General features: G+C 33.8%; 1 protein-coding gene across 2 annotated transcripts in view; it reads right to left on the bottom strand.

The window, feature by feature from the left end:
* Positions 1–23,289, bottom strand: part of LOC149423044 (intermembrane lipid transfer protein Vps13-like) — a 153,880-nt gene that overhangs the window by 94,564 nt on the left and 36,027 nt on the right. For both annotated transcript variants that reach the window (XM_089632437.1, XM_089632436.1), the window contains exons 12-20: positions 19,044–19,167; positions 17,522–17,674; positions 13,409–13,586; positions 12,496–12,689; positions 12,320–12,392; positions 11,211–11,361; positions 9,826–10,061; positions 6,090–6,227; positions 5,701–5,821 (exon numbers count right to left, since the gene is read on the bottom strand). In XM_089632437.1, coding sequence (XP_089488563.1) covers positions 5,701–5,821; positions 6,090–6,227; positions 9,826–10,061; positions 11,211–11,361; positions 12,320–12,392; positions 12,496–12,689; positions 13,409–13,586; positions 17,522–17,674; positions 19,044–19,167 — 1,368 coding nt within the window. The remainder of the gene's footprint in view (positions 1–5,700; positions 5,822–6,089; positions 6,228–9,825; positions 10,062–11,210; positions 11,362–12,319; positions 12,393–12,495; positions 12,690–13,408; positions 13,587–17,521; positions 17,675–19,043; positions 19,168–23,289) is intronic.

The raw sequence follows: 23,289 nt of genomic DNA, 5'->3' as shown, positions 1-23,289 counted from the left end.
CGCAAAAGGTTGAACTACCCTTCAAGCATCAATCGATTGAACGGGTAGAACTACCATTCCCGGCCGAATTGTGTTAATATTTTTTTATTTCATTTTTATATTAATTTTTTATTGATAATTTTTAAAAATTACAATTTTGGTGATTTTCTCAAATACCATCTAGGTAGGAAACAAATAATAAAACATAAGGGAAAAGGACACATTATGGAGAAAAAAAAAAAAAATTCATATTATTTTATAGAAATAAAAATAAACATTAAACTCAGTGGCGGCTCTTCCTTGAGGGTCAATAGGTTTTTGACCTCCCTAAAAATTATGTAACAATTTAGATTTTAACAGCTACTAAATAATTAATTTTATTAAATTTATTTTAATATTTGCGAAGAATAGCGAATCCCATTGCCATCTAGCGTCCAAACGAGAAGCTATTGAATTTTTTGCAGATTCGCTTTACGATTCAGATTACACTTTTAGCGCCATCTAGTGTCCAAGACAAATGCAATAGTATCGCAGTTTACTTTGGTCAATTCAAGCTTTGACCACAGAACATTCTTTTATCTCATTCTTTGCTATACAGACAAAGGAGGTAAACACGCTTGTCTGGACGCTTGCTTAAAATCATACAAAATATTTTTTTTGTTAAGCTTTGGTGTTGACCGAGGTGAAACAGAAATATCCAAGATCTAGATGTTAGAGAGAGATGTCAAAAAAATCAAACGACAGTTTTGTTGTGTGATATATTGCATTGTTTAACAAGGCCAAGGCCATCTTGGATTTATCTCCGAAATCTCCGCTTTGACGTACGACGTGTTTGTTTTGTAGATTGAATAAATTAAAATGTCGAATTCGAATTCTGTAGATGCCATACTGAAAGATATCGCGAACAATTCATTAAATCATGAAAAACGTATTCAAATAAAGTCACGTGGACGGCCACAACCGGAATTGAAACTTATTTCTGTTACAAAACATAAAAATAAAGATATTGAACGATATTTTAATTCGAAAAGTTATACATTTTGTGATTGGATTTGTGGCTGTGAAAAAGGGAACTTATATTTTTGTTTTTATTGCTTACTTTTTAACTCGACTGATAAACAATGGACCGAGATAGGGGTGAGTGATTTGAAACATTTGAAGGAAAAAATAAAAAAGCATTCTATTTCTACATTGCATATAAATCATTCAATGAGTTTTGTCTTGTTAGGAACCATTGATATTCGGATTCAATTAGACAGTGCATATCGTAAATCACTCGTGGACCACAACGAAAAAGTGGATAAAAATAGATATATTTTAACAAAAATTTTGAAATGCATACAGTTTTGTGGTTCTTTTGAACTGGCATTAAGGGGTCACGATGAAACAAAAGAGTCAGATAATCCAGGTATATTTCGTGGCTTGATTAACTTTATTCAGGAAATAGACATTGTATTAAAAGAACATTTAGAAAGGTCTTCCAGTTTTAAAGGTTTGTCTAAGACGATCCAAAATGATTTGTTAGATTCAATTTTAGCAGTATCTCAGGAAGAAATTAAACTAGATATACAGAAATCTGAGTACGTTGCAATTCAGGTGGATGAGACAACTGACAGCTCCACTAAAACCCAAATAGTATTTGTGATCAGATATTTAAAAGACAATGTCGTATGTGAACGTTTTTGGAAATTTGTTAATCCGCAGGCTTGCACGGCAGTTGGCTTAACTAATGAAATATTGACTCAGTTGAAGATCCTGGAAGTTCAACCGCAACAGCTGATAGCGCAATGTTACGACGGAGCAGCCGTTTTATCAGGGAAAACTGGTGGCGTTCACGTTAAAATCAAAGAAACTTTCCCCCGTGCTCACTACATTCATTGCTACGCCCACCAACTAAATCTAATTTTACAAAAAGCATGTACAATAACGACAGGTGTAAAGGTGTTTTTCGCGACCCTGCATTCATTTTCTGTATTTTTTTCAAGATCTCCAAAGCGAATGCATTATTTAGATGAAACCGTTAAAGGTCGTTTACCAAAGGCAACTCCAACTAGGTGGTGTTTTAATGCCAAATGCGTCATTACCGTATTCACACATAAATCTGATATTTTTAACTGTTTAAATTTAATTTTGGAAAAGGAAAATGATCAAAATACTTTAAGTCAAGCACAAAATTTAATAAATAACCTGGAAAAGAGTGTTTTTCTTTATTGGTTAACATTCTTTAACAAAATAATGCCTCACTGCGAAATTTTATTTAAGCAAATGCAAAAAAGGAAATTTGGATGCAATATTAATAAAAAAACATATTGGAGAATTTCAACATCACATTTTGGCCATACGAGCAGAATTGAGTTCCAACCCAGCAAATTCAATCAGTTCCCCAGAAGGCGAATGTAAGAAAAGGCGTCTTGATGAAAATAATAATTTGGTTGCGATTGAAGTTTGTGACACTATTTTAGTGGAAATGCAAAATAGGTTTAAATATGGCGATCATCTCATTTTATCGAATTTATTTAATAAAGATAATTTTGCTGAATATAATAACTGTTTTCCAACAGCACAACTAAATTTGTTGGATCACTTTGATGAAATTGATTCATCGAAGTTAAAAAATGAGTTAATAGTGTTTTACCAACGTGATGACTTACACCATGCTAACAGTGCTGCATCGCTTTTAAATTTTTTGTTGACGAATAATTTTCAGGAAATATTTTCAGAAACAATAAAAGTATTAGAATTTATTTGTGTGATACCAATGACCACAGTTGAAAGTGAGAGATGTTTTTCAACTCTTAAACGTATTAAAACATTTTTAAGAAATACAATGAGTCAAGATAGATTAAGCTCACTTGCAATGCTTAGCATTGAAAAAAAATATATTTCTAAAATAGATAATTTCTACAGCCGTGTCATTGACCATTTCGCAGAAGCCAAAGAAAGGAGGATCGATTTAATATACAAGAAATGTTAGAGTGCTTTTTTATTATTTTTTACTATTAGAATTTAGAATTCAGAATATCAGTACATACCTACACCTACCTATCCAACGCTTTTATCTCGGTTCATAGATTTTTGTAGAATTTTTCAATTATAGGGAATTTCCAGTCATAGTAATAACAGCTCATAATAATAATAATATTAATAATAATTTTTTTCAAATATTTATGTTGAGGGATCAGTAGGATTTATCGGTCCAGTTGGGAATTCTACCGAGCCGAACCCTCTGATATGAAAATATCTAAAGTCGGTGAATATTATTTTCCCATTTGATCTCTCGTGGGTTGGCGTGTTGTTCTTGTATTGTTTTGTATTAATTATACTTATATAATGCACTTACATAGTGTGGATTGGCTAGATGATCATTTGTGGAAAAGTGTGTGGAAGGGTTTAGTTTTCCTAGAAGGAGGAAGATTTTACCCGGCCATAAAATCGAAAGAATACAAATAAAGATGTAGAAAAACATAATTAATAATATGAACATTAAAGTTTAAAGTTATGTGTTAATAATAAGTAATAAAATAAAGAACATTAATTATAACTATATTGTGCTACCGGCTTCGGAATAGGTGAGTACCGACAAATTAATTATATGTACCTAGGTATTGACTTTTTATAATATTCCCTACGCATTAACTCTAAAGGTATGTATGTACATACTACGCTACGCATAACGATATCTGGACTACTTAGCAAGCATTCATTTTCTAAGAAATAGATATTTCAGAATCACACTGACCACACGTTGCGATGCCTGTGGCCAGTGTGATTCTAAAGCATATAAGTATGGTTGCTAAGCAGTCCAGATATCGTAATGCGTAGCATAGCGTACGTACGGCGACCCAGTGTGTATCTACCTTTATTCATTTTTTCGATTGACCTTCCACTTTTGGATCCCTAGAGCCGCCTCTGATTAAACTGATTGATAAATTTATATTTCAAAAATAAAAAACAAAATATTAAAAGTTAGTTTAAAACACGTGCAAAATGATACCAAAATTTTTAACACTTGGTTGATCATGGTACATACATTTGTACATGTTTACGGTCACATTGTCACTTTAACACAGGTTAATCATGGTACGTACTTTTCTAGAAGTGTACATGTTTACGGTCACATTGTCACATTAGAATTTAGTGATATAAAAAAAAAAAATTAATTGATAGAGTGATTTTTTTTTAAACTGTGTTAGGATCTCATGTATTTTTTAAAAAAAGCTTGTCTCCTTTCAAATAGCTAATTTCAAACACGAATAGTAAAAAGGGATATTGAATTATTTGACTGTATATTGGTGTTCGATGCATTATTTTCAGATTGTGTTTTTATTGTGAAAAGTATTTCAATAAATTATTAAAATATTTTAATGTGTGTCAATTACAGCTGACGTGTAGCGATGCTACTAGAATATTCGGGAATGTTCGCCGATACAAAACGCATTGTCTCTACTAGAACTGCGCTCCCCACGAGCCTAGACCCTGCGACACCTTAGCCGGTCTACGCGTCGTCCCCGTAGCATCGTCGCCGGCCTGCATCTCCCGCGCATCTGCCGACCAGGTCAATTATACCTTCGGCTATATTCACACTGGAGTACCCGGAAGACTCCACGTCTTCGCCAGTGCTGAACAAATCCACAAGTCTGGACTCTGACAACGCGGTGTCAGAGTCCAGACTTATGTACTTTTAAGAAATAAACTCTTAAGGTGGACTTTGAAGAAACAAGCATGGAAAAGCTTGACACGTAAGTTGTCCTATTTCCATTCCACTGTGTTCAATCTCCTTATAATTAATTCTGATAGTGAATTTTTGTTCAATCTCCATTTTAAAATTAAAAATAAAGTATCGAAAACGATAATTAGTCACTTTACTAAGAATTACTTAAAGTAATGTGACCTTTATAGAAATAGCTTCATCTCAAATACGTATCATAATGTTTCAATGAAATAAATAAAGAAAACCTTCTCAAGTAAACTTGCAAATGGTAATTTGAACAACAAAGCACTAAGGCAACGCAGTATGTACTATGCCATCAACTCTGAATGCATGTTGGAGACTAATTTGGCCAGAATGTATTAAAACTAACCATCTTAGCCCAAACACATCTGAACTGCATTAAGATATGCAGGGCTGGCCCTGAGCCAAACGGCGCTTAGCGCGAGTAAAATTTTGAGTACCCTTACAGAAACCAGTAGACGTCTAGGTAGGTGATCACTGTAATTAATAATATTTGCAAGATTTGTATTTTTGTGTAGCACCATTTTTATGAAAAATAATCCAAAAGGTGATGTGTTAGGACTGTTAGGTGTTAGGTATTATCAGCACCTTGGCAATTCGGCGCCCGGATAGACTGCTCCAATTGCGCCCGCATAGAACCAGCCCTGGGCACATGCAATTGGTTGAGAAGGCTTTGAAAAGCTTACGATCGAATACATCACTGAATTGACTGCTGATAAAGTTCTCAACGAGGAGGAAATACTCGAAACTGTTTTAGAGGAGTACACCAGCCCCCAGGAAAGTATTGCGTGGAATGTATCCACAATGTAAAAAGGGATTCCAGTATAGTCGTCTTTTGTAGAAATCATGCAGAAATTAATGTTATTTTGTTTTAAATTGCATATTAGGCGTGCAGGGTATTACCAGAGCGATACTAAGAGTAACTACTACAGTAACACGTAACAAAAGGATGAACATAGATAAATGCTAGAATGATTTAATGGACATACCTGATGGATCTCTGTCAAGTGTTCTGGGCGAAGGAGTTTCTTCTTCTTCTGGAATATTTAATAGCGGAGGGCCAGCTGATCCCACTCGGTTTTTGACACCTTGTACTGAATTTAACTTCATCTGAAAAATATCAATTGTGTAAGAGTTTTTCAATTGGGAACTATGTATGTGAATGTTCACCAATCTGTTTTGTCTCAAAATTGCTTACGGTAATTTAATACGGGAAAAGCGGCGGAAGTTTGAAAAAAAATTATGTAAACTTTCTGGTATTTTGCAGCACAAAATTTGCAGAAAAATTATATTATTTATTGCCTAGTTAAATACAAACCTTTTTAATTAACTATTTACATGTCAATAAAAATGGCAATACATAACAAAAAATATTTACTTTCACATCTTCAGCGATTTTGATTAGCTGTTGTATCCCTTCCAGGTGCAACAAAAGTTGGAGACTTGTAAAGTCCAGATCAATCAGTTGTTCCACTGAACGATATTGGCTGCGGAAATCTGGGCTGAGCTTATCGATCTGTAAAAATAACAAATTCATCATTGATTATTTTGTTTATTATAGACAATCGCTATAATGGCCCTCTAAACTAGTGACAATATTCACGTAAAAGAATTGGGCAATCCATGATTCACTAGAAGATTTAAGCTATAAGTGCTTTATTTTATTACCTAAAAACAGAAAACAAAGAACCAAAATTGGAGATGACATCTCCAAATAACATGAAATAAACCCTGGAGTTCCTCAAGGATCTGTTTTAGGACAACTCCTTTTTATTATATACGAGGGTGGTCTGAAAAGTTTCCGACCTAACAATGAAACAAGAATTTTTTTATTTATTTTTCTACATAGTCTCCTTGTAAGTCTACACACTTCTCCCAGCGATGCTCCCATCTCTCTAACCCGTCCAAATAGTACTAGGCGTTTTTCTCTGCAAAATAATTGTTCACAAAGGTGATTGCCTCCTCATTTGACGAAAATCTCTGTCCACCGAGTGCAGTTTTTAGATTAGGGAACAAAAAGAAGTCGCTTGGGGCAAGATCTGGTGAGTAAGGCGGATGGTCGTAAACCGTAATTCGTGGATTTTTGCCATGGCAACCGCTGAGGTGTGAGACGGCGCGTTGTCTTGGTGAAACAGGATTTTCTTTTTCTGCAAATGTGGCCGTTTTTCTGCCATTTCTGCCTTCAGCTTGTCAAGTAATGATGCGTAGTACGATTTTGTAATAGTTTTTCCTTTTTAAAGATAATCAATTAAGATAAATCCATGACTATCCCAAAAAACAGTCGCCATCATTTTCCCAGCCGAGAAAACAGTGTTTTCTATTTTTGGAGCCGGTTCCCCCGTTGCAGTCCACTGTTTTGACTGTATTTTTGTTTCGGGCGTATGATGGTGTATCCAAGTTTAATCTACAGTAATTAATCGGCACCAAAACTCGGATTTATTAACTGCGCCAACAGAGCGTTGGAAATGTTCATTCGAACATGTTTTTGGTCTAACGTGAGCAAACGCAGCACCCAACGCGCGGACAGCTTTCTCATGTCTAAATCTTGATTTAATATGTGACAGAGACGTTTTTTGGACATTTTCATAACCTCTGCTATCTTTCTCATTTTAATTAGGCGGTCGTCTAACACTATTTGGTGAAGTTTAGCAATGTTATCGTCAGTAGTTGCAGTTTTTGGACGTCCCGAGCGTTCATCGTCCCCCAAGCTCTTACGGAAACGTTTAAATTCAGCTGCCCAAAATTTCACATTCCCCATAGTCCCCATACACAGAGTTCAACTCATCTTTGATTTGCATAGGCGTATTGCCTTTCAAAAACAAAAATTTAACAACAGCTCGATACTCAATTTTTTCCATTTTCACAAAAACACACAAATCGACTCACTCAAACGACTGTCAACTAAAAACTGCGCGTCCAAAATGGCCGAAACTTTGGTGAGTAACTGTCAAAAGATGCACAACTATATTTACTAGCTTTTTTTGACGAGTACCGCCATCTTTGCGTTGAGGTCGGAAACTTTTCAGACTACCCTTGTACATTAAGTGCCTAAAGTACTGTTCAATCAAACATCTTGCAGATGACATACTTATATACTTTATGGCAAATACTATTGAAGATGAAATGTCAAAAATACAAAGCGAACTTCATGAAATATATAAATGGTTAAATATAAATAAACTGAAATTAAATGTAACTAAAAGTAAATTCATGGTGTTAGGTAAAAAAAACAAACAAACTTATTACCCTAAACACTGACAGTCAAAATATTTAGGAAGTAGAAGAAATTAAATACTTGGGCAGTATAGTAAAGAAAAATTAAAACTTAACACTAACTTTGTAATGTTAAAAAAAAATTGCAATAAAGTTTACTTCTTGTAGGATAAAGGGAAAATTAGATATTAAAACAAGTAAATTGGTCTACAACACCACTCTAGCATCCCACATGAATTACTGCACAAGTGTAATTTTTCTGAGCAATAAAACACAACTTTAAAGAATGGAATAATTCAGAACAGAGGAATGAGGTCAATATTGTGTTGTAGCAGATATACTAGGAGAAAAACAATGCAACGCCAACTCTCTTCTAAGTGTGTGGCAATGTTTAGTCTATAATACCCTAGTATTTATTTATAAAAGTAAAAAAATAAAATGTTACCAGATTATATGGTAAAAAGTGTTAGTATTAATAGTACAGTTCATGACTATCCTACGACAAGCTGCAATGATTTTAGACTTCCTAACACAAATTTATTTGCAACACAAAATAATATTTATTAGGTTTTAAAAAGTTCACTCCCCGTAAATATTAAGGAAACAAAAAGTCTTGCAGCTTTTCGTGTAAATATTAGTACATAGGTAATAGAATATTATTATAGTAGTTTAGATTTAATAAATTAATCGCCAAAAAATCTTTTATGAAAAAATTATCTGAATTGTCGAAATCGAGTTCGAAGTCGAAATCGAAATCGAGTTCGAAGTCGAAATCGAAATCGAGTTCGAAATCGAAATCGAGTTCGAAATCGAAATCGAGTTCGAAGTTAGAAGTCAAACTTTAAAAAAAATCGGTCACTAGTTAGGGGTTTAGTAAGTTGAAAATAATAGAAAAAATTTACATAAAAATAAATCGAAATGCTCAGATTGAAAATAAAGTTTTTAGGGTTCTCTATGTAATGTAGTTTCACCAGTTTCCCTATTGTTCCACTAGTTTCCGGACACTTCCAAATTAACATAAATAATGTTAATGTGGAATTCAACAGAAAAAAATATTTATCGCTTCTTTATTGATAAATGCAGTGTTAGTAGAGAAGTCGTAAAAAATCGTTTATCGCTTTGCCTTATTTTGAATTGTTTACTAAATTATTTTTGTTGTTTGGGTAAAATGTGTGTACTTTTCCGGGTATATTACAGTATCATGAGGTCCTTTACCAAATCGGGAAAACAATGGACATGATAAAACATTAAATAGAGAGACATGAAATTTTGTTCTCAGTGTTCAATTATTTTATTTTAAAGATATTTCAGTTAATTATAATATTTTAAAAACATTAACTTGAAATAATTGAAGTGCCAAAAGACCTCTATATGTACCTATTTACATAGAATAAATACTAGTGGCGGACCGTGACTTTTCTGTGAGCTAGAGTGTTAATATTGAAATATACGACATTAGGTATTGTTGTTGTAGCGGAATTTTTTTTTCCAAATTTCAATTTTATGTATGAAGATTTTCAGGATTTTTCAGGAAATCTTCGTACAAAAAATTGACAATTTGAAAAAAAATATTTTCATCCGCAACATCATTAATTGCAGCATTTTTATTTTTATCAATCTTACCACTCTAGCAGCTCACTAAAAATTCACGGACCGCCACTGGTGCATACCTATATATAACATACATAGCCGAGCAGTTGAGACTCTTGTGCGGTTTTCAAATTTAAATAAAAACATACAGATCAAACAGAAAACCTCCTCTTTTTGAAATGAAATAAAATGTTTGATATCATATTATGGTGTACGCAAGCAATGCATTCGCATGGGTATTGAGTTTGCTTCAACTCTGGCTGCGATATCTATATGTACAAAAATAATAAATAAATAAATGAACTTCTTACATTCCGGTATTTGATAGTAAATAAGTATTGCTTTAGCTCATCCCTGGCTGTACTGAGCAGGTGTAAGGCTTGTGCGGAGGGGGAGGGTTGAAAGATCATGTCAGCTCCTCCAAGCTCGGCACTTGCCTCCAGAGACAGGGTTCGCTGTACAGCATGCAGCTTCAGGTTTTTTAGCGCAAAGGAAATCAAGGTAAATGGATTCCTCTCTGTTTTTTTTAACATAACGACCTTGAATTCTGAAAGTTACCAAAAAAAAGTCACAGCATTTTATATTTCATTACAGGCAGGATTACTAAGGCATTAATGATAAGTAATAATTTATGTGTGTAATCCTTCACACACTTCACACTCCACCCTATGCTTCGCAGCTCCCTCCGACTATCCCGAGCGAATGCTCCATATGAACTATGGATCGTATTACTCCAACTAGTACCTCTCCCACGGATGTGCCAAGCCAAAATGTGCGTATGATATATAGTACACCGTATCGACGAATGAACACAATTAAGAAGTATCGGGCATCAAAGTTCACAAAACATTTATTTGTGGGTAATATGTTTTAACTTTTGGAAATATGCCTTTATTTTATATTAGCGGGTGTGTACCGAGCATTGCTCGGGGTTTAAATGGTTCAGAGTAAAAATAATGAATGTTTTAGTAAACTGAGTGTAATATTTCAAGGTAGAATAAATAAAACTATTTTTAATTCATATTTGAACGGCCATACAAAAAAAAAACAATAAAATCTCAAATGGTCTAGTGAACTGTCAAAAAATGTAATTCTTACTATGTTTATAACCACTTTAGCGATGGAGCATTTACAGAATAACATCCTTGAGCGAGAGATTTCAGGGCATTCGGTTTTGGATTCGTCCGCGCTCATTAAAAAAAATTGTACCTCAGAATTTAGAAAAATTTTAACTTCTTACTATGAAAGCCATTGAATCCATCTATATTCATTGTTTATTACATATTTGTAAGTTATATAAAATTTTCGAATTTAGAAATGAACTGATAAAATCAACAATCAATCAACAATCATCTACCTAAATTTAGGCATCCATCGCTCAATGCCTAGAGTGATGAAACCTAAATACGGGTAGCCATTGTTCTACTGGATAAGGACTATCACAACTTCAAGATCAAAAAACTTAATTTATTATTTTAAAAATCCACAGGTATTTCAAAAAAAATTGTAGCATTTCAGTATTTTTAATAGAAAATCATTTCATTTGAATTTTTCTAATTAAAAATTAATGCAAGAAGTGGCTTATTCATCTGATCACCACAGAGAAAACATCTAAATTCTGGTCCTGGAATGGAAGTGCTGAGAAGATAGTTTTTAAAAATGTACTATCAACGTAGTAGAGTAGGCAGGTACATACCACGCATAAACAATGTCGCCTCAAGTTCGATAAGTTGCACAAAATTATTTTCAAGTTCAGCAGTAAGCCTTCTTTCAATTTGTCGTTTATTATTTTCTGCCGGGTCAAAATACTTCAACACCGATAAGCTTGATGAACGACGTACAGTGTGCTGAAATAATGGTTTCAATGAAAACATAATGCATGCATTAGGTAGGTCGTAGCAGGGTTCAAAAGATATATCATAATGTAATATATATTGATACTTATTATCAATGATATTTTAGAATTTAGTAGGTGTATTTGTTTTTAAAAATACATATTTCTCTATGTTTAACTTTACTAGGATTCTCTGAGCACTGTTAATTCGCACTGTTGTGTGTTTGGAACTCATTTTCAAAATACATTGCCCTTGGTATGGTGGAAATCTATGACCATTGATTTATTTATTTATTTACTAACGGACCAATTTCATCCAATTTCAACACATTACATATTACACAAAGTTAATACAAGGAGAAATGTTACAATACAGGATAGTTAAAAAATTACTACTATGACAAAAATAGGGCACATAAACAATAAAGATAATGCCAAGTCAAGACAGAAACAAGGTTTTGATGAAGTTCACAACTTGTGCCACTAATATTACTTGCGTAATGACAAAAATCATTAAGGCTAACAGCAAAAAATTCAAGGTCCTGACTTGAGTTGACAAGTCTTGCCATTCTGGACATTGGTGAATGGTATTCATAATTTGTGGAGTGTTGAATTGATGACGATTGTTGGCCATTAGAATGAAACAAATTTGCGTCACTTGAGCAATTATTAATGCAGTAATAGGAGCTCTAGAGAGATACTTTTTATATTATGTTTGCCTTTAGAAAATAAATATTACTTTTCAAAACATATCAGTGTATTCAGAACATACTCGAAAGACTTAAACCAGCTATTCCCGAGCATTCTTGGAGTAAAAGATGAATATGTAATTTTTCTGTTTTTTTGTACTCCAAATATGCTCAGGAATCGCTGATTAAATTTTTTTGAGTGTATGTGCTGTACACATTGTATATTGGATATTTATATAAATATGATGGTATTATATTGCACAAATAAATTATGATAATTACCCGATGTGGAGTGTCGATTTCTTTGTTTTCATCGAAATTCAAACTACATACAACCTCCATTAGTTTTACAACCCTAAAATAAAATATTTTATTTAATAAATAACTTGAGATGATCCTTTCATTTAAAATATTATTCCACAATCAAAATAAATTAATCAAATATGTTTGTGTATTACCTTCCTTCTGAAACATTAATATTAACTGACGGTAATTGACCATAGAGCCTAAACTTGGGTAGTCTCGGATTGTCCATGATGAGACACTTCTCTATTTGTATTTTAAGAGAAGTTGGCTGCAGTAAGTGAAGGGGAGTAGGAGCTGAATTTATAATGCTTGATTTCCAATCCTCTCCCTCAAATGCAACAATCACCTTATAAAACAAATATTATTATCATTATGGACAATTGCACTAAAATGGGAGATGCACAGACATTTCAGCAAATTATTCAGAATGTGTAGAGCAGGCCTGTTATATACACTTAGGGCCTTCTTCCAGAGGGATATGCAAGTATCCGATACTCATATTGTGTACTCACGTCGCAAACAACTGTTGCGCAATCCGAACACATCGCATCTAAAATCACAAGACCCTCGTTGCCACTAATCTTTGTTGAATTCCCAAAATCTCAAAAACATAATCCTTTCACAAACTCACTCACAACCAGACAGTTGCTGTAGCTGTCTTTTAATATCCTGTCATTCTTTGTCGACTGTTTTGTCCCTGGCATTGATCTAATGCACAAGCATTGTTACAAAATGTCTGACACAAGTGATGCCTAGCTGGTCGTGGGAAACTGGAAGTTTAAAAAATGACGGCAACGCGTGCTTGTGAACAAACCTCCGCGCAGATGTATGAAGATACTTGAATCATCGAGTATCGGATACTTGCAAATCCCTGTGGAAGAAGGACCTAATTCTGTTTATACAATTTCCACAGAATGAATACCATGTAAAACTGTTAATTAATAATTTCAGCACATTATGTGTTGGAAAATGGGAGAATTCTAATAACTCTGGATATTTCCATTACGTTTTGTAATTTATTTATTAAAAACAGAATTGACTAAATAATTTTTGAAATAAACTCACTTGAATTTCACTTAACTCGAATAAAAATTTATCATAAGAGTGTATCTTTGCTTGTTTCAACAGTTCATCATCGCTAGCATTATTCTGTAATTGCTGTGGAAGAGTGAGTGCGCTCATCGACCTCGGAACAGAATTCACTTTGATGGCACCAAAGTTCACAATTGCGCAAGATGTGTTTCTAAATCAGACAAACATTTATTTCATAATAATTGTAGCCTTATATACATTCTATAAAACTTTTCATCATACATATTCCTAATGCAAAAACACGGTAAACACTCAAACTGGGAAGCTTCAGGGGTCGACTTCAACTGCTTTGATGAACTACGAAGTGGAGAATAACAATGGTTGTAAATGCACAGAAAGTCCGTCAACCAACCACACAAAAAATTTCATTTTTCCTCAGAATTTCATTTTCATTCCCTAAAGCAGTGTTTTTCAATCTGTGGGTCGCGACTCCTAGGAGGGTCGCCGGCAAAAGGAAAAAGGCGAGGTTCTAACTACAATAAAAACACTATTTCAGTGAGAAGGATGGGCTTGTTTATTTTTCAAAAACATTTCAAATCGTGGTGTTATTTTTGATATGTTAATAATGAAATCATTTTCTAACTTAAGTCTTTTTCTCTTTTTAGTTTTAATGTCCACCATTGAAGAGAATGTCAGTTCACATAAGTATGAAGTGGCAAATGGTACTAATAATTTTAGAGCTTCCCTTGCCAGCTCTGGATACTCTTCTTTTCTTTTCATCCAAAACACGTCAACACACTGAGAATGAAATGCCATTTTAAGCAGGCCGTCAGCAGCTAAATCTATAAGATTTTCTTTCATATTTGTGGTAAGGTCAGCCAGTTCTGTTGATTTTTCTAAGAAAGGGTTTGAAATCCATTTACGCTCATTGTCAGCTTGTGCAAGTCTGAAAAGTATGTTAATAGTTTATCATGCTCTGTATCATGCAAGGAAAGTGAGCCCTTACCACAAGTGATTGGTCTGTTGCATTTTATTCAACAGTTTTCTGCAGAGTGTAGGCCGTAATAGTGAATATAGGTACCAAGATAGAGAAAATAATTAACGTATTTAAATTACTAACTTTTTGTCTGTATCTATGGCCAAAGAAGGTCACCAGAATTTTTCAACCTGTAAAGGAGTCGCGTATGCAAAAAGATTGAAAAACACTGCCCTAAAGCATACATGGGCAACCGCCGGCCAGCGGGCCGGGTCCAGCCCGCCGGCCTGTTTTGTCCGGCCCTAATTTATCTTGGCGAAGTAATAGAGAAAGAAATTAATAGTTGCAGGGAGATGACACGGGCGCTTGCAGTGGCTCCACTGTACTAGTTCAAGATCATAGTCTTCAGAATATTTGGGATTAAATGGAGTGCACTATCTGGCATATGCACTGATGGAGCCCCTGCAATGGTTGGTGTACAGAAGGGATTTATTGTAGTAGTTCATGGAAGATCAATAGAATTACAGATCCACCTGGAAATTTTAACGAAATTTCATTTCATTGTCCACCAGCAAAATCTGTGAGCAAAATCGATGAAATTCAAAGAATGTTAAGGAAGTAGTAGTAGCCAGCATTAATTTTATTAAGTCACATTCACTTAATCACTGCCAGTTTAAGGTGTTTTTGGAAGACCTATTTCAGAGTATGAAGATGTGTCTTATTACTATGAAGTGAGGTGGTGAGTAAAGGAAAATGATTTGAGACAAGACATTGCAGATTTTATAGACATAAAAAGGAAACACAATTAACCAAATAAAAGATAATCAATGGGTGTGTATTTTTGTTATTTGTTTTTGGGGTGTTATGCCGTGTTGCGCTAACTCCTTCTTTAGCCAACGTTTCGGACAGCATTGTGGGTGTGTAATTTAGCATTCCTTGTAGATGTCGCCGGATACTTAAATGATTTGAATCTTAAATTACAAAAACAGTCAGTGGTTCATTAACTGCATGGAAGATTTTATTTATTGTTTTTGTGTTTAATTCGTAGAACTCCATTTTTTTTTTTTAATTTGATTAAAATCAAATTTAATAATACAATTAGTAAGTTCTGCAAGTATTTTTTGGTTTTTGTTATTGTTACAGCTGTTTCGGCTTTCAAGGCCACAATTTGAAAATGGCCTTGAAAGCCGAAACAGCTGTAACAATAAAAAAAACCAAAAAATACTTGCAGAACTTAATAATTATACTATTAAATTTGATTTTCATTAGATTTTAAAAAATTTAAGTTTTTTGTAATAAACTCAGATTTTTGGAAAATCAGATAACAGGTCAAAATTGTAACATTTTTCTAGTCTATCAAGTCATACAAACATCAAATATAATTCTTATGGAGATGAACTGAAGGCACTAATAGAGCAATTTGATACTAGGTTTGCCGACTTCCAAAACAAAGACTCCACATTTGCTATATTTGCTCGTCTGATGGATGCTGATTTAAATAATGTGCCAGCAAATTTACAGATGGAACTTATTGAGCTTCAGGGGGGTTTAGTGTTAAAATCACTATTTAACAACATTACTTTGACGGATTTTTATAAATTATATTTGGTGGAAGAAAAAAAAAATTTACTCGCATTTGCAAGAAAAATCATTTGTCTTTTTGGCAGCACATATATGTGTGAACAGTTATTTTCGAGGATGACACACTACACCGAAAATTCGAACGAGGATAACAGATGAAAATCTCTAAAATTCTATGCGATTATCCATAAGCAAAACCAACACCAATATTGATAGTACAATAAAGATGTACACCAATAAACCAACCACAACCTTGATGCTTAAGGACAACATTCGAAACGATATTGCTGAAATAATGCCAGAAGTCTGTGAAAATGTTATGAAAAATGTGTGTTTAAAGAACTCGCCTTAACGCAACAGCCAGAGGCGGCCACTTGACCGACGTCATATTCCATACATAATGTTAAAAACCATATAATCAATCAATAAAATATAAATTATAAAAATGTATTTCAATTAAATGTTATTAAAAAAAAACCCTCGACCTGGAACAATAAACGTAAAGACATAATTGTTTTTTTTTATATCTATAAGGTGATCTTATATTTTTAGTGTTTTTGTTATTTAAAAATCAGCCTGCAAAAAATTGCATTAATTGAAAAAAAAAAAAAGTTATTTGCGGGCACTACTATTTTATATATAGTGCGATAGCTAGCCCGTCTAACACTGATGACGGGGCGTGGGCTGTGCTTCGAATTCGAATTTATAAATTGCCTATAGTGTGAAGCCTTAAAATTCATCTACATATTTGATAACGCAGATCACGAAAAGAGCTCGTGATTTTAATACAAACAGTACAAAACTCGATGATGAGTGTCACCTGTGATATTCTGTTAGGAAAAAATGTCACGAGGGAGGCTCGTGAATGGCTGACAAAATGCGTGGCTGTTAAAGTGTTAAATAGTATCTACCAAATTCCAACGAAATTGCTCTCCCCCCAGAACCCAATTAATTTTTAAAAAACTTCAATGGTGCATTTTACTGGAAGGGGCTACAAAATATATGCTTGAGTAACGCTTGATTCTGTACTACCTCTTTTAACATTTTGCATTACTTAATGATTGACTGCAGGGTGAAGATGGGCGATGTCCAGTTAAAAAAGTAGATAATAAATAATATCTGAGTGTTACTGGAAAGAGTTAAAGGAATATTAAGAGACACAATCATTCAGCGATATATACATATATTATGTATATGGGACCCTAGTGACGATGATTTTTACCTTCAGGTATGTAAAGGTTAAGGTAACCGGTAAATACAATCAAAAATACTTATTTCCGTTTTTTTCTTTCCTGCGTAACTCTGGTTCATTGAAACTCGAATATGCATTGAATTTAAGTGTTATCATCAAAATTGGAACTCATTATGTGAAGGATTCAGACATGCGATAAGGTAGGTACCTACATATAAGATAATATTTTAATAGAAAATTATTTTAATTGCCTTTTTCAAAATTGTAATTATCACATTCCGTGATTATGGATCTGCCATGAAAAATCATGTGATAATTGCAATTTTGAAAAAGGTTATATCATAAACTATAATACAATAACCACACTAGTGTTTTTTTTCACAAATTTTGAACTTACCTTTTATAACACCCAGAATATGGAAGAATCAAGTAGGAAGAGAGAATGTCCACATCAATATCATAAACTGTACGTTCTCTTAGAGCATTTAGGAAATCAACTGATATTTCCTCTCTCAGGTCAGATAACTTATTTTTGGTGGCTTGTCGTAACCTAAATAAAATAAATATCAAATATTAGAAATTAGACTTGAATTGAGATAATAGAAATGCATGAGTTGTCTGTATCAAAAATTTCCTTTGAATTTAAGGCAAATATACCTGATTAGCTACATGAGCAATGGGGTATTTACAAAATTAATGCCATCAGCGATGGAAATATCCGGGGATTCGATTTTGGTTTTGGCCGCGCACATTCGAAAAATCATACCTCCGAATATTAATAAAGAAACATATAAACTGCTTATTGTAATTTAAAGCCAATGAGTCCACTTATATTTCATCGTTTATCTCTTATTTGTAGTTTTTATAATTAAGCTGTTTGTGGGATTTTAGAAATATATTGATATAAATTTGAAAAAATCATCTACCTAAATTTAGACAGCCAACGCTCAAGGCCTAGGAGTGATGAGACCTAAATATGGGTAGCCATCATTCGACTGGTTAACTTGAAAGATTTTTTTTAAAAATCAAAGGGTTTATTTTTTTCCCATTATTTCTGGCTTTCACCTTTCAAGGGTGTTCTTGGCGATCATCATCCATCGAGGGATAAGAACGATTTTTTATTATACTTTTAAAAATCGACCTTATCCCTTGACGGCCTGTGGTCGATGAGTAAGGCTCTCTACTAGCAATCCGGAGGTAGCAGGTTCAAATCCAGGCGTATGCAAACAAATTTTATTTTGCGTTATTCCACAATTTATTTGTTTAAAATATTACACAATAAGTGGAAGATACTAATATCCCTTCCAATCCCCCTACCTCCCTCAGCCTCCCAACATACCCCAGTTGTGGATGTCATAGTCTCTCCTGTTCCAGATGGTTGGGAGCATTTGGGACTCTTATGCGGTATTCAGATTAAAAAATACATATGGATACAAAATATTTTTTTGTTGATTCAGGGGCAACTTGGCAATTATTTGCGACTAAATGTGAGTTAACTTTGAAAATACAAATTAATTACACATTAAACTAGTATGTAAATACTTAACCGCTTCTGTGCCAAGAGCGAGTTAACTCGCATTCTTGGCCTGCTGTGCACAGCTACACTTCTACCTACTGGCATTTAAAAGGTTAAACAAAGAAAAGTTGGCAACACGCAGCTTCCAATAAATTTACTATTTGGTTTATTATGATGCATAAGCGAATGGAAGTCAGAGACATCCAAGGACAATCACTTCAAGAGTCGGTATAATAGAATAGTGTGTATGAATGTAAATGAAGTAAATAGTGTATTGTCTAGACAGAATTTGTTAAAATGGATACTTATCACCTGAAGAATTAAATTTGGCATCAAAATCTGATGGCTTGGTCCAATTGGCCACAGTTTTTATTACCCATGAATAATTCTGAACTGAACTCACTTTGATAAGGCAGAGGATTTGTCTGGAATTTTGAAAACTTCAATAATTTTGAGAATGGTTGGAGAGTCGTACACTATCTGCAGTGGCTGAGCTGAAACTTTGATGCGCTTTCCGCATTTACCATCTGAAATAAGGAACCAAACAAAACATTATTTAATTATTATCACCCTTTTTAGAGGCTTTTACACAGTAAAAATTATACATTATTATGAGTAACTGAACTGCCTTAGTAACAATATTTTTTACTTATTTAGTGATAAATTTAAGATGTCCACTGACTCGACATAATTATTTCCCTCCATTAGTATTCTGGGCAATAATGAATACATATGGTAGCTAGCCCCAGAATTTCTGCTCTGAAATAAATCCCGACTTCTAGTATTACGACGTGAAATCCTAAAGCTTATCAATGCAAGCAATTCTGGACTATCAAACGCATCATTTAAAATTTTATATAGAAATACCACGTCAGTGATAATCTTTCCGCCCGACAATTTAAGCATATTCATATCATTTAAAAGGGTGGTTCAACAAAATCGCTGGAATACCCATTTTAAAACTTAGAAAGCATGAGAATTTATTGTGATTTAGTTTTGGGGTATTGTGCTGTGTTCTGCTACCTCCTTCTTTAGCCAACGTCTACAACTATTGATGGATTTTGTTATGCCGACAGAAATGTTGGCTAAAGAAGGAAAAATAAATCACGATAATACTTTTGGCCATGAATATCTCAAATCCCAGCATAAGAATTTATTTTGTATTCTTTCAATAGCTTTTACATGAATATTATAATGTGGGTTCCAGACGGGAGATACTCAAGTGACTTATAACGAAGGCAAAATATGACAGTTTAATACACTTAATGCTGTTGAAATTTCTAATTAAACTAATTATAAAGTTATAATTATAATTAAGATTTATGAAAAGTAAGCAAACTATTGATGTACTTATTACTAATAATGTAGGTGCATATATTTATGAATTTTTTGATTAAAAATATATATTTTTTTAAATATGATAATAATATGAATAATTTAAAAAATTTTAAATTACTGGTTTTTTAATCAAAAAAGTCATATTAAAATGGAATTCCACCATTAATTAACACTTTCAAAATTATTTATTTTGTTGAATTAAAACCGTTTATAGACTGATGACAGTTAAAGGTCGATTCCCATCTACCAGCACAGTGAGTAGCAGACAGCACACAGACGCGAGTAAAATGGCGCCGTATCAACAGCTGATTATGACACTGCATGGGTGAAGTCTGTGCGAATGTGATTTCAATTACTTTGAAATTCAAATTGAAACAATTTCTTCATACAAATTTTACTTCACTCATGCAGTGTCATAATCAGTGATGCGGTGCCATTTAACTCGCTTTTGAGCCGTCTCTGCAGTGCACTGAGCCGGTAAATGTGAATAGACCTTAAGACAGACATATTTAGTTGGACGCCTCACTTCAACGGTACGCAGAGCAGGCTGTTTGTTGGATGCTTCCCCTGCATTGATTAGAGTATCAACGGCTCTCTGATCTGTTTGCAAACATTATTCTAAAGTGAATTAATAATTCGTGTCTAATCAATAATATATAATGTCCGTCATGAAGTTATAGAATATTTTTTGTTGTTATTTAATTCACAACAACAACAACAGTGACACGGTGAACACATCAAATATTCGCTCTATACAAATTAATAGAAAACCAGTGAATTTATATACTCAAAAGCAGCGAAAAGTATATTAAAACGTGGCTTCAATTGCCCACAAGTATAACTGGTCTTACATCTTTTAAAAAAGTGATTTTAAAGTGTCAAAAGTGAAAACAAAATAATAATTAAAAGTGACTCAGTGCGAATATCTGGAAGATTATTATTGCTACCTGCCTTGTCAAACTTACTATCTCGCAGTGTATTGCCTACATAAGTACTCATAGCAATATTACATTGGTACTCGGAGTAAACCAACTTTCAGGGGAGTGAAACCATTGCAGTTAAATAATTAAATAAAAATAATAACCTTTTTTCTACTTGCAATCCAATTTTTACCATAATGGATGTCGAAGCATTTATAACAAATGTAGAAAATGCTGTGGCTGCATTTAATACCTGTTTAACGGATCCAGCAAATAAGTTCACGAAAGACCAAATAACAAAACTAACCCCAATTACAAGTCATTTCTTAATAGCTATTGGTAGATTGGCGCAAACGGTGTCTAATAAAACTGCTAGTCTAGAGGGTGAATTACGGGCTTACAAGGAAATCGGAATAAATATCCCAGCCCCACAAAACAACCTCGACATTTGCGAGGTAATTTCTGAAATTAATGAGCGTAGCGAAAGAGCTAAAAACATCATTCTTTGTAATATACCCGAAAGCACTGAAACGACTGCGGCCAACAAATTAATAGATGACAAAAACAAAGCAACGGTTTTAATCTCTGCTCTCGATGATACCGCAAACCGTGATATGCTACGCGTCTACCGCATTGGAAAACCAAGTGTTGAAAAACCAAGGTCCCTTAAAATAGAATTCAATAACTCCACAACATCCAGAACATTACTAATTAAACGTCATCTTTTAAAAAACAACACAAGGATATACCCCGATTCTACAATTTTTCAACAAAAACATCTAAAAAATCTAAGAGAAGAACTGGAAAAACGAAAGACAAATGGCGAAAATGATATTACTATAAAATATGTAAACGGAAACCCTAAAATAGTGCAAACACCGCCAAAAAACGATGCAAACTCAAGTTATACTACCAGAACGCGCGGGGACTACGCACCAAATTAAATGAACTACGTTCTACAATATCACTACACCATTACGACGTATATGTACGCCGGACCAAATGCCCTGATAAAATCAAAATCTATTATCAAAATACACGAGGACTTCGTACAAAACTACATGACCTTAAAGTAATGGTACCTTTACATGAACACGATATATTTATCCTTACTGAAACATGGCTCGTTCCAGAAATAAAATCTCCTGAACTCGGTTTCACAAACCACAAGATATTTCGGCGTGACAGAAACCCTAAATCTAGTACTAAATCTAGAGGAGGCGGAGTTTTGATTGCAATCAAGGAAAATATATCAGTGAAAAAACTAAAAACGCAAAATACCTCATTGGAGCAATTATTTGTACAAATTGTCACTCCCATGGAAAAAATCATCATTGGAACTGTATACATACCACCGAACTCCGACATCCAAACCTACAAGAAACACTGTGAAGACATCGAATTTCTTATGTCAAAAAATCCTACATCGAAAATAATTATTGTCGGCGATTATAATCTTACCAATTTGAAATGGAACTCTAGTGACAATGGTTATATTACCAATGAAAGTTCTAACGACCCAGCACGTGAAGTGATAGATACAATAAACTATTTAAATTTGTATCAACATAATTTTGTACCCAATATATGTGGTCGCCTTCTAGACCTTGCCCTTTCAAACAGCTCCAAACTGTGTGTTGAAATGTCAGACGATCAGCTCGTTCAGGTGGATAATTATCATCCCCCCCTACACATTATAGTAAATATGTACACAAACAATCCACCACTAAAACAAACAACACTCAACTTCAAAAACGCTGATTACGATTCTATTAACTACCAACTCACTAATACAGATTGGACTTTCTTGACCACTAACAATGATATCGAACAAATACTAGAAAAACTCTATGAAACATTTTCTGAAAATATAAAATCTCATGTCCCCTCGTATACACCAAAATACAGAACATATCCAATTTGGTTCTCCACGGACCTAATACTCTTACTGAAACAAAAAAAACAGCTACACAAAATTTTTAAACTGACACACCAAACCAACGACTATTCAAACTTCTCAGAAACAAGAAAGAAATGTAAAATACTATCAAAACTGTGCTATAAAGCACACATCACCTCCATTGAGAAAACTGCGCTAGGAACAAAGAATCTTTGGAATTTTGTTAAAAAATTAAACAATGAAAGTACAGACTACCCCCCCACAATGCATTATGATGGCAAAATAGCCAATAGCACCTGTGATATTGTTAATTTGTTTGCAGATCATTTCCAAAGTGTATACGAAGGCGAAATATCAGAAAACAACGTACCATCATACACATATCAAAATACAATACATCTACATAATTGCCTCATAACACAGGAATCATGCTTGAATAAAATCATTTCACTTGATCCTAACAAATCTGCAGGCCCAGATAACATCCCACC

The sequence above is a fragment of the Hesperophylax consimilis genome, chromosome 6, assembly GCF_061612785.1.
Source record: "Hesperophylax consimilis isolate HC1 chromosome 6, BYU_Hcon_1.0, whole genome shotgun sequence".
NCBI classification, from domain to species: Eukaryota; Metazoa; Arthropoda; class Insecta; order Trichoptera; family Limnephilidae; genus Hesperophylax; species Hesperophylax consimilis.
This window is presented reverse-complemented; position numbering and strand designations above follow the sequence as displayed.